The sequence below is a fragment of the Castor canadensis genome, chromosome 1 (genome assembly GCF_047511655.1).
Source record: "Castor canadensis chromosome 1, mCasCan1.hap1v2, whole genome shotgun sequence".
Taxonomy (NCBI): domain Eukaryota; kingdom Metazoa; phylum Chordata; class Mammalia; order Rodentia; family Castoridae; genus Castor; species Castor canadensis.
Window position 1 is genome coordinate 35,163,249 of NC_133386.1, and position 13,642 is coordinate 35,176,890.

Here is a 13,642-nt window from a genome sequence, read left to right on the forward strand (position 1 = left end):
CTTTTTGTTTATTTTCATTACGGTTCTAGGTAATATATATTCTACATCATAATACTCAATTGCAAATTCTTAATATTCTAAATCTAAACATTTGCATCAAAAGGAAGATATATATTATCTAAGTTGTTTTAAGGCTAAAATTTTATGTGGAAATGTGTTGAATATAATGCAAACTTAAAGATGTATATCATGAATCCTAATATTCTAGTAAAACAAGTATTTTAAGATATTATCCATTATATTAGAAAATAACAATATATTAAAATTGCTGTTTTATTGTTTCCTGATGAAACAATTCTAAACTTCAAATTAAAATATTTATTGAATCAGTTTATTAGAAAATAATACTTGATGATATTACGACATGTTTCCTACCCTCTAGGATTAGAACTAGTGCTGTAATTGAGTAGTGTATTTCCACAGAGATAGCTACAAAGTTTACATATGCTTATAAAACAGAACATTGAACAAATGCACATTCCTGAGAGCTGCTCATATGTATTTATGTAAAATTTTCAAGTCTCAGATACTATGTTTGCGTTGAACAAAAAATTTATAATTTTTGATCAAAATACCATTTAGTTTTTTCCTTGAATTTTTAACTCCATTTCTTCTTGCATCAACCCAAGAGCAATGAATAATCAATTATACTTTTAAAACTCAGTTGCCATCAGTGTACATTTGGAGAAACTAGTTAATCACAGCTAAGCTGATCCTATTTATATTTAGTGTTGAACACCTGAAATTTAAGATAATTTGTTGTTAATTTAGCCTTTGAGTCACTAGCATTTTGAATTTCAATTTAATACAAAGTGAAATTAAGTCATTGGAGTTGTGGTGGTTGGAGGTATGTATGTGTGAGTCATGTACACACATGCACACATATACACAATGCACACATGCATATTTTGCATGTATTATATTTAATATTTGTTGCTTCTGCTTCCTAAATAACTCTGGTTAACAATTATCTCCTTTTAATGTCACTGTTCCTTTTTTTTCTGCCTGGACCATATTTTAAGCAGGTCACTGAAATATCTTTCTAAGTCATGCCCCTGTCTTTAGACATACTCTTCTTCAATGTATCCTTCTATTATACTTTATATAATGTAGGTTTTCTTCTTACATTTTTTCAAAATCTAATGTATTGATTGTGTCCAGTAGGACAGAGTCCACTTACCTGCTTATTGTTGGTGCTATGGCCCTTCACTATATGATTCTTCTCATCCTCCACTCCCCCCCATGAATCAAAAGTCCAGGTACAGCAGACTACATGTAGCTGGTTAGCATATACCACGTTCTTCCAGGTGCTGATGTCTTCGAACACTGTTTCCTCTCTCTGGAATTTAGTTCATGTTTTCTCTTCCTGGTGAATTTTTACTCTTCTTTTTTAATATTCAGTTCAAATATCCCCTAAGCCCTAAAGTTTTCCCTGTGTCATTGTCCTAACTCTCAACACTAATTTAAAATGTGTGGTCCCCAGACTAACAGTATCAGCATGACCCAGGATCTTTCTAGAAATGCACGTGTTTTGGTCTCTTCTCAGACCTGCGAATCAGTCAGTGGCTAGAGGAGAGCGGTGGTAATCTGCCCTATAAGAAGCACTTCTGACCTTGTAAGGAGCACGAGAGCTACTGTTTTGACAGATGCCTCCTTTGGCCACCTAACAGTTTAGTATATATTTGGTTTATTTCATGTTTCATAAAATGTTAATCCCTTTTTAATTCCATAAATGTCAGAAACCATAATTTGTCTTTATGTAGAGAGAATGTCTCATAAAACTTTGCACATACTATATATATTCAATAAATATTCAATGGATGCTAGAAATTCTTCAAAAAAATGTATTACCTAATTTTGACTCAGGTTTTTCTGATAATACACATATTTCACTTGCTACACATTCCCATAAACTTCTTTCTACATGAAAATAATGAAGAGCCATTTGAAGTTATTCTTTCACTCAATCCCCAGTTAAACATTATCCAATATTTTGAAATCCAAAATCGTGACAACTAATATACTAAAAACTAAGATTCCAATTCCCCTTTACCACATTTGCTGGATCTGTCTCCACTGTGATTACAGAGATGAAAAGAATCCAGAACAGAATGCTGAGTCTTTCTGCGAACTTGAGGACACGAATGGCCCTGCCTCACCAGGCAGCCTTTCCCTCACTTGTGCCATGCAGACCTGCAAATCTTCGTGTGTGATCCTCATAGCCAGTACTCCTGAGTCTGTTTTCCCACCTTCTTCCCATTCCTTCCTTGCTTACTTGAAATTCTCAGCAGAATGAAAGCAAAAACATCTTCAAAAATGTTTGGAATGTGTATCACCACTGTCTAGATTACTTTTTAAATTTCAACAATTTTGTCTTTATAGCTGGACTATACTTTAGATTGCTGGAGTTAAACTCCAGTACCTGGCATGATGCTACAAAATAAGGTACACTACAGATAACTACAAATTAACTGAATGTTTCCTAAAGTTAGGCTCACTTATTTATACTGACCCATGATATATTACTATGCATCGACTGAATTTTTTTTCCCTCTCCTTGCTCACTTTTCAGCTCCAACTTTGCCTGACTATGAAGGAGTTGATGCCTCTCTCAATGAAACTGCCACCACAATTACTGTATTGTTGAGACCTGCACAAGCCAAAGGAGCACCTATCAGGTGAGAGAGGCAACCATAACCGCCAGTTAGAGAAACATTTTCTCATGGTTGCTTAGTAGCAAATAAAGTGGTTCATTTTAAAAGACATTCCTTTGACAATTAATGTTAGGAAGGTTTTATTTTTGGTTTGGTTTTGTTTTCTTTCATTCTTTTTTGTTGTTATTATTGGTTTTCATTTGGGTAAAGCCTGCAGGTAGACCTATAGTTAAAAACAAATTCTAAGGGGATTTTTGAGATATTCATGAACTGAACCATTCACCTCTGAGCTGTTTGATTTAAGTTGCTTTCTGTCTCTCTTTTTTCATTCCTTTAGACTCCTTTCATTTCCCTTCTTCTCTTGGTTCTATGGTATAAAAGCTTTAAGGATATTTGTCAGAAATAAAATGCGGAAATAACTCCTGTCCACTGCAGTAAATCAGTTATGAATAATTTCATATGAGAGATTGAAAAACAAGAAGCTTTGAGGAAAAGCAGCAGAATAGTTGTAACAAATGAAGCCTGTGTGACCTTTTAATTCCTGAAGTATTCCTTATCAAAATTCTGTAATAAATATTAAAGTTCAACTTGCTATTTCTTTTTCTTTCCAATATTAAAGTCTATCATATTACCTAATGTCCTTGACTTCCAGAAAATTGTGAGGCATGTCCTTTTAGGGATTAGGTCAGAATATTCTAACCATTTTAATTTTTGCACAATTGTAATTAGATAAATGTTCTATTTGAAACCGGTAGATATATTGGCATTTTGTTTTCAGACTTCTATTAAGAAAATCAAGGCACAGAAATCAGTGTAGATATTTCATAATTGAGTCTTATGAAGGTGCTTACACATTTTCCTTTAAAAATGTGTCTTTGTTCTATGTGTGAAACAAAAATACTGGGCTTTATGAATGTATATTACTATTCAAATAATCTTGTGTCACTGGATGTATACAAATATTTTTCTTCATTAAAAAGTATATGTTGATAAAAGAACATAAGTCATAAAGGAAACTTAATTTCCATCTCACTGAAAGTTAGGGAAACACCACTCTAGAACAAAAGAGGTGTCTGTGTGTTTGTGAAGCACTGGCTATTTGGAAATTCAAAGTAGGTATATATTGCTATTAATGAATCAATGATCTGTGAGGCAATGTGATTGCTGATCCTGAGGAGAAAGAGAAAATGCAGCACTCAACATTTTCCTCAATTGACAAGTAATCAGGATCATTCACATCTCCCTATCTATCTACAATAAAATTTACTGTGTAGGTATTCAGTTCTGCTATTGTTTAACAGCATTTTAATAGTATTAAACTGTTCAGTTCTGTTTAAATTAGCTACCAGGTGCTTGCATTTATCTTTTAACAGTTAGATATTTGAGTGAATTCAGCTTTACTTTAAGTAAATTTGCAAGCACATTGTGTTACTATTATTCTTACTATTGCACCACTGTGCTATATAATATAACTTAAGTACCTGGCACAGTGCTGGCCATTGTTAACCAAAGATAAAATGACCACAACAAAACACAGAATCTGTGCTCAGGTTTATTATAGACTATCAGGTGTACGTACAGCCTTGTAAATTCTTCATTCATAGATGGTGTTCAGGAACTTAGTATGTTTTCTCTACCACATTTTAAAATCAAATGTCTTCCTGTATGATGTGTTTGATACATTGTAAGGACCTGTGTAAATGCCACAATATACTCCCACCCAGCACAATAAAGAAAAAAAAACAATTAAATGTGATTGCAATGCATTAAAAAAAAGTCTTCCTTCTACTTTGATTACCTTTATATATCACATAAATTGTAATTAGAAAAAAAGTCATGTAGTATGAACTAGTGGTTGTGCAAAATGAGTCCTTGATGATCATATATACTCTTTCTCTGACACGGAATGTACTTCTTTGTATTTTTAGAAAGACTCAACCGTTTCTGGAATTTAGCCCAGTGATGGGGAACTCCATATAATACACTGTAGTAGATTAGTGCTAAAAAATAGTTTAAATCCTAAAATACTAGAAGAAATAAATTAATGATATTGTAAACAAATGGAAGATCTAATTTCTAACTGATATTCTAATCCCAGGTACAACTGAAGTTTATTTGTAAAGAATTACCCAACTCACCTACAGGTGGGGCTAGTTGACAGGACCTGACTGGTCTAGTCTGGTAATTTGACTTCAAATGAGCCCTGTCTCTTGCATTTTGAGTCCTCTGGTCACACAATGCTTTCTTTTTTCCTTGGACCACATCTTTACCTTCGGTCTCCCTATCAGTAACTGGAGTCTTATCATGAGGCTATCTAGCTTATTGTTCTAAGTTCTTCTTTTTTTAATGGGGCCTCAATATGATTTAATCAGTTTTTATATCACTGATTGTATGATCTGGCTTCAAAAACCTTTGGATACCTATCAATCCCTTCTGTTCAATTTCTTTGTTACCTGTCAAACTATGAGAAGTACTTTTCCTGATAGTACTTTGTTCCATTCTACTCTGTCTTTGGCCTCACAAAAAAGCCAAAACCATTTATCATAAGCTAAATCTCCTGAGAGCAACCAACAGTTTTCTTGTTTTCTGATGTCAGTCCTTAATACTGGGTCTATCCTTCCCAACTTCCTAATATTACTAGCTTCTGCTAGATTGCATTTTACCATCTATTTGTCTCAGTTCCAGTGAAAATATTTTTTTTCTGCCTGTTCTTCCTAATAACAAACTCCAGTTATCAGCAAGTAGAAAAAACATGTTCTATAGAGTTCATGCATTTTAGTTTAGCTTTACTTTGAATGCTAAAATTAGTAATGATTTCTCTAACTTTGTATGTTCAGTAACATTTTACATGTGCCAGGAGCTTAGTGAAATACTTAGAATAGAAATTGACCTAAGGTGACTTAATATGTGTCCACGAGCAAGAGTGGTAGACTCATAGATCAATGACTGATAAGAATAGTGTAAGTGTGAATAACAGTAGGTAGAAAATGAAGCGTCATGCTAGAACAGGGTTCTTAAGAAGGAGAAATGTGCTTGATGGTATATCTGACATAGCATGGTGAACTGAAAAGCAGTAAGTAGTTTGGGTCATTTGAGAGTGAAGGGTGTGTGTAGGAAATGGAAGTAGTTGAGGCTGGAGAGATCAGCAAAGGCCAGAGGATGAGGCTGTTTAGTGCCAGCCTGGAAACTGAAGGTGGCCACAAGACTGTAAACAGCAATTACCATGAGCAATTTTCTGATAGAACCATAGAGAATGGGCTGAGGTTAATGCGGACTGAAGGCTAGAATGGCCCCTGTGAGAAGTACTAATGGGTCACAGTAAGATAGTAGTGATGGAAATGCTAGCAACACTATGCATGTTACACCAGGTCTTAGGTAGGATGTATAAAGTTTGGAGGGAAGGGAGATGAAGAGGTGTCTTTTAGTGAGAGACAGCAGAGAAAAGGTTATCTAAGAATTCGAAGTACTGTTTTTTTGAGATTATTGAGTACCCCAAATCAAAAAGGCAGATTCTGTCTATGGACTGAAGTAACTTTTTATATTTTGCCTGCCTTACCAATATTTTCAACAATTTGTATCTCTAAGAGATCATGGTGTGTGCAGAAGAAATGACAAATACCTCAGTGAAAACACCCATTCTGAATCATACATACAGCATTCTGCATCACCAACCACTCAGGATTTCTGTCATCCATGAACACTGCCTTGTGATGCTAAATGCAGCATGTGCAATGCAATAGTGACAAGCATGGTCCTGGGACAAAATTAGTTTCTTATTTCATAAATCATTCTAAAGATGGAAAGTTGCTGCCTGACTTAACTAGAAGTTTGAATCGCCTTACCACCTTTTTGAGATCTAACCTCACAACTGTCATCACATGACAATCATTACTGTGCTTCAAAATGAGTGTGTCCCACATTTGGAAACAATTTCATAGAATGCTTAATTTTCCTATTTTTTTCTAAATAACAGAATATTATAAAAGTACAGACCAGATCCTCTGTGATGAGGCTTAGTAATAAGATGCAACAAATAAATGTGTTTTTATTTCACAGTTTTCCAAATACAAGTCCTACCTTTTGTTTTAATTATCCAAAAAGCTACTCCTTCTAGAACAGCTTTGTTTTGTGGGTAAAATCTAATTCTGCATTTAAGCATCATGTGTTTTAGTGAAGTAATTAGGATATAGCCATGAAATATAGTTTAAAAACACAATTTTTGTCTTAAATTGGGAAAAAAATTATCTGATGTTTTGACAGTTGAGAGCATAACAAAACAAATGAAAATATAGAGGTGATCCACTCACACATTGTAGGCTAATGGTCTTTCTTGGATCACTTGATCACATACACACAGCTTTGAACATTAGGGCTACCATTATCATCCACCTGCAGAATATGCAGTTCATCCCATACATTTAAAGAGATCAAATAGTTCTACTTTATTTTCCTATTCACTGTCAGGACAGAGAATTAACTTGAATTCCATATACAAGCATTCTAAAATTTAAGCAAAGATGTAAATAACTTTTGTGTGTTATTTTCTGGGCATGAAGGTCATAAAGTCCAAATTAAATCAAATAAAGACTATTTTAATTTTATGTTTATTCTATAGAATCATAACAGGTAGAATTCTTTCTGCCAGAAAATAGGAGGTGCTGCACTCTTTCTTTTTATTAAAACTTTCATCCTTGAGATGATGGCAGCCTCAATCAACAGCTTATGATCTTATGAGAAACCTGGAGCCAGAACCATGTAGCAAACCCACTCTCAAATTCTTAACCCACGGAATTATGATACAATAAATGTTGTGATTTTAAGCCATGGTGTTTTAGGGTAATTTGTTATGCAGCAAGGCATAACTAATACACTCACCCCCAAAACTGAAATCTCCCACCAGGTTTCTACTCAAAGGTCTCTCTTAACCATGCCATACAAATAACACTCACTCCTATCATTCTCTGTTTCATTTATACTGCTTTATCTTTCTTCGTAGCACTTATCTCCTCTTGACATATTATGTGGTTTTTTATTTTATTTATATCTTTCCATTAGAATGTAAGCTTCATGAAAGCACAGGCTTTCACTAGTGTGCTTATTATTGCAACCTCAGCAGTTAAATTAATTCACAGTTTATAACAGATATTTAATTAATACTTGGTGAATGACTGAAGTTAAAAATATGGCAGTCACTCCTGTTATTGAGTTTCTAATCTTAAAACATACCTGAAGAAATATGCGGTACAACACCAGACAGTATTTGTAATGTACCATGTTCATGAAACAAGCAATACATTTTTATTAAGATAGCAACATATAGACTTCTTAAATCCCAGAATATCTGAGGATAGCCCTGCAGGGTTGAACCAGTGGGTGTGTAGCATTGTAATTAGTGTAGTGGATTAAAGATTAGATTGAAAAAGGATCCCATGTGATTATAATTCCTACCACGATATCATTTCCCAACCACCTCCACCTCAAGACAGAGTACTGAGGAGTGAGATGGTCAGGGAATGCTTTTATGGCAGTAGAACAGCAAATAAGGGAGATGGAGGAAACCCTAGACAGCATGTGTAGTTTGCTTAGGAAACATTGGTCATACCACTTTCAAACAGATGATATATATCAGGATATACATATATGGCAAGGGATGTGGTAAGATATTAACCACAGTGTGAAGAGTATAGAGTTTGACTTGTGAAATAGTGGAAGCCAAGGGAATGGAAAGTAATGGTAGATTGAAAGATGAAGAGAGACTATAGGTAGATAGTTCTTGTTAAAGTTAATGCCAGGATTTTGAGCTTGCTGATCTGTAACTGATAGTTCCTATTTAGAAATAGGGACTCATGAGAGAACTGGCTAGTATGATAATTAAGCCTTTACTTTTATTGATCATTAGAAGTTGCCAGCAAAGCAGTATAAACAAGTGGCTATGGGATCTTGGGAAGTTTCTTCCTAAGAGGAATAGTAAAACTATGGAGCTAGGGAATTTCTCCTGAAGGTCTAAGGAAATATTTTACACAAAATAAGAAAAACTTTATACACTATTGTATAATTTGTTATTTTGCTTTCATCAAGAAGTTGTGCAACCTAAAACTGTTACCATATTCACAGAGATTTACTTAGTAATAGTCTAAAAAACAAATCCATGGTGGGTTAATACAGGTAATTTTGGTTCCAGCTCAATGTTTATAAATATGAAATCATGAAAATGATCTGCCATATGTATTACATAATCTCTTTCTGAGCTAACAGCAAAATCCTTATGTTTTCTTACAAGCTTGAAACTGAAAGGAAATTGTATGATAAGAAGTCATCATTTGACCTTCCAAAAAGCTAAAAATGACTACTACCTCTGCTTAATCAAATTTGATTATGATAATAAATGTCATTTTTAAACATAAGGAAATCTCATTTTGAGTATTGAGTAAAGATTGATAATGCTAATATTGATTTTAACTTAATCATTGTAACATTTTAAAATTTAAGAAGAATGGAAAATATGTGAAATATGGGTAGATTAAGTAAAATATTATGGTGACTTTGGAAAATATTTAACTGCTAGAGTACTAATCCCAAATAATATTTGGATTCTAATGTAGTATTAAATAATTAGACAACCATAAGGATGAAAAAGCACAGGCCAGTTTCATGTGGTTAGTCAAATCCCTTCTTAATTGATTTCTCATGTTTTCTGTTTTATAATGATAAATATGAAGGTAATGTGGATAAAAACAGATTTTAAAAGGTGGGTCTAGTAAGTGTTAGGCCCTGAGTTCAATCCCCAGTACTGCCAAAAATAAATAAATAAATAAGTAAAACATGGCAGTATGTGGTTAGAGAACACCTCTCAAATTGAACAATCAAAGAAAGATAGGAAGACAGTTTCTTTTGCCCGTGAACATTCATACTTTGGAATTCCATCTTGAATTCAATGAGATTTCTCCCTGTAGTGACTTTTGATTATTTTTATAACTACTTCTTACAATGTACAAACCATTTTTTTAAGTAGTCACCATAATTACAGTTGATCTATGTGCAGATTGTACCCATGCTTTCTCAGTACACGTGAAGAAACATAGAAACAGATACACAAAGTGCTATGTCTTTAGGAACTGATTGAAGACTGTGCCTGACTAATAACAGTAAAATGCCACTAGGGAATTTTGAACAGTATTATTATATGGAAAGATACTTTTCATTTTCTAGGGCATTCAATACATATAGCAGACAGGTGTGAACCAAGATTTTAAACTGGAACAGAGTATGTTTCAGAGAAATTGTCCAGTCAATTTCAGCCTGGTTCAAGTGTAAGGGAGAAGAAAAATATGAGAAGTGAAAATCTGCTTCTGGGTGGCTGTCTTAGTCACTTTAAATGCCTACCGGGGACAATCACAAGTTTGTAAGTATATATTTTGGTTTTTGTAGTTTGAAATTTGATCAAACTTGAGAGAGTTAGAAAATATTCTAACAATCATAGAACTTTATAAATTTTAAAAAGAGAAAAGTAAATATAAGGTTCATGAGACCTTATATCATCGCTCTTTCATCGCCTATATGGATCTGTTCAATATCTAATTGTTGAATGAATTTAATTAATGGGTGAATGGATGTAAAGTCACAGGAAGAAAGCTAATTGTGGAAATTCTCATTATTCAAACAGTGTTCAGAAATTCTGAGTTGAAACCACTTCTTTCATGTAGAAAGAAAAAGAGTGCTTTAGAATTATCCTAAGTAAAAGCATCAACAGAGAAAGCAAAAGCAATTTTCTCATTCTACAAATGCTCCATTATTCTATTTGAAACCTCACTTGAATATAAATTTAATGGCTCCTATATCAACTTGTGGAGTTAGGCACAGTTGAGGTTGGACACTATGAAGAAACTGAGCTGAGTGTTACATCATGAAGACATTTCTCCTGACAAGTGGTGTAGTGGGAAGAGAGGTAGGGTTAGATGTTGCAGTCTCCACCTTGCTTTCTTTCCAATGTCAAACATTGCACAAAGGGTATTTTAGGAAATATTCTCAGAAACAATCTTCCAAAATCATTTTAAATGTATACTTCTCTGTCTGCTTGGGCTGCTATAGCAAAATCCTGGGTGGTTTAAACAAAATACATTTATTTCTCACAGTTCTAAGCGCTGGTATGTCCAAGATCAAGGTCCTAATGGAAGACTCAGTTCTTGTTGAGGGTCTCTCATCTAAGCCAAATTGCTTTGCAAAGTTTGCATCCTCAAATACGATCACATTTTGGCGGGGGAGGAGCGGTGAGGATTTTAGCGTGTGAATAGGGGAGGGGCACAATAGTATAATGTAAAACAAGATATATTCATTATACTGGGGGGGCAGAGATTCATAGTGACAATTTCAATTAGACTTACATTGTACATTATTAACATTGCCTCCATCATCTCTCCTTTCAACCCTTCCTCTACCCCACTTAAAGCTATTGGAAGAGGTTTCTTAGTAGTGTTTCATATACGTATATGATGTCCATCTACCCTATACCATAGCCTTACTAGCCCACTCTTACTAGTACACACACACGTAACACCGTACCTATTTTACAGTCTTGGTTTTCATTATTAATATTTAAGTTGATGTTCATTGGGGTGTCTCAATGTAACAAGATTAACAAACCTTAGACTAAGAGAAAATTCAAATAAATGAAACTATAAATGATAGAGGAGAAATTATGACTAACATCACAAAAATACAAAGTATCATAAGAAACTACCAGGAACAATTAAATGACAAGTTGGATAATCTAGAAGAAATTGATAAACCCTTGGGGACATATAGCCTACTAAGATTGAATCATGAATAGAAAATCAGAACATATCAGTAATGAGTATGGAGAGTGAATGAATAATAAAAAGTACTGAACAAAGAAAAAAACAATAATATGACACTCATGGTGTAAGTTTCATTGTGAGCTTATTTTCACTTTGCCTCAGTTCCTCAATAGTAACAAAATATTTCATTTCTCCTATGACTACTCAAAAATAAATGAGTAATATTAGTAAATGGAGGATGTATTACAAGATTAAAGTGAATATTAATAGAGTATCTGTATATACAGGTAGAAATAATCTTTATATACCTTATAAACATACCCTCAACTTATAAACTGAAATAATTTCTCTTTCACTTAATTGTGAATAGTGGTGAATCTGAAACTTCAATCCAATGTGTTGATGTTTATTTCCTATGGAATAATAACAAGGTTCTTTCCCAAAGTGTAGATTTCACCTTTTCTTCCTCCTGCCTCCTCACCACAGCAGCTTGCTTTGCTCCTAATAAAACTAGAAAGCCACAAGCTATCTTACATAAAGTATGCTAACGTCAAATGTAGAATGATTTCAATTTAATAGAATTACTTAAAATTGAATGTAAACTATATTTTCTGGATTTTCTAGAGGTGTGGGATAATTAACAAAGAATTTGTTTTTTAAGGATTACATTAAAAATACATTAATGTATTAACAAGAATGGATAATTGTCTTTATTGTTCACTGGGGCCAGAATATAAAGTTAAATTTGTCTGGAGAATATATGTATGTTAGTTTATGTGTATATATGTATAAAACACACAATTATATAACATATAAATATGGATTATGAATTAAAAATAAAATAAAAATGGACCCAGTTTGCTTCACATAGCATATATCAACTGTGATCATTCTTCGTTCTCTAGGGCCATGCGTGCTGGTTTTCACTAACCTAAAATTAACAAGTGCCTGCTTAATGGATGCCTCAGAGCTCATCCATCTTGATGATTCCCACCAGCTTAGTGACCTAGTCTGGCAGAGTGTACCGAATGATCCAATACACAGAATTTGAAATAAATAGATTGATGCATTAGTTACTTGCTCAAATTATAATTTGGGGTATTAATACAGATTCTGTCCTCTTTCAAGAGGTAAGAAGACAGATACCAACTTTCCCAGCATTTTAGCAATATTTTAATTTATAAAATGGGAACTTTAATATTCAGTAAGAAAAGAAAATCTTTATATACTAAATTTAATCATTTCTCTTAGTCTATGAAGGTCTTTATAGGTATAACAAAGTTTACATTTAAATTATTCTAAATTATAAATTTTAATTTTCCTAGATGCAAGCTGAGTTTTCTGTCTGTCTCTCTCTCTCATTAGTGAGGTATGTTAAGGAAAATATTCCTGCTGGACAGTCATTGAATAGCAGGTGCTTTATCTATGCAGAAGGAATTAAAGGAACATATTTTCCTAAATTCTCAAGATTCAGCATCCAGTCAGTCATACACACAGATTATTCATACTGAATTTATACAAGCTATCACAATGCATTTTCTGGCAATTTTCAGCAATTAAAAAATATATGTCCTTTAAATATATATAAAATACATTGATAATGTCAAGTTTCCTAGATATTTTACCTATCTTTTTTAACCTAAGAAGTTGTCTACAAAGGAAGAAATTGACAAAAAAATAGTATTAGAGATCAGGGATATCTTTATTTTAAAGTTGCATTATTCTTTTCTTTCCTCTGTAAAGTAATAGCTCTTGTAGAAGTTTTAAGGTGCTTAAGAAAAGCATTAGGAGGTTCAGGTTAGAGCTTTAACAGGCCAAATGCCATCTGTTTCTACAATTTGTAACATTTTATTATTAACAACTCCAGAAGAAGGAGGCGGTCTATTTCAGTGGCGAGGACAGATTTCTGTCCATCTGTGCCCGCACTGCCGCATGTCACTTGTACTGGAGCTCTGCATAGCTGTGAGCCAATGTAGATGCCGTGGCAAGGTCAAGAGGTGGGGAAGCCTTTCAGCACATTCTCTCTGAGGCTGTGACAACTGCAGACTGGTGCTCCAGTACCACCCTGAGGCTGTCATTCCTCTGGGCCTTGGAGGTGGGCCCTCCATAATATCATTTCAAGAGAAAATGGTTACTTTAAACACTTAAAAATATCAGACAAAGAACTTCATCTATGATGTGACTCTGGTTAAT

At 33.8% G+C, this 13,642-nt stretch overlaps 1 protein-coding gene across 16 annotated transcripts in view; it reads left to right on the forward strand.

Moving 5' to 3' along the window:
• The window catches only part of Ptprk (protein tyrosine phosphatase receptor type K), a 504,921-nt gene that overhangs the window by 395,036 nt on the left and 96,243 nt on the right, over positions 1-13,642 (forward strand). For all 16 annotated transcript variants that reach the window (XM_074075059.1, XM_074075053.1, XM_074075007.1 and 13 more), the window contains exon 11: positions 2,573-2,678. In XM_074075059.1, coding sequence (XP_073931160.1) covers positions 2,573-2,678 — 106 coding nt within the window. The remainder of the gene's footprint in view (positions 1-2,572; positions 2,679-13,642) is intronic.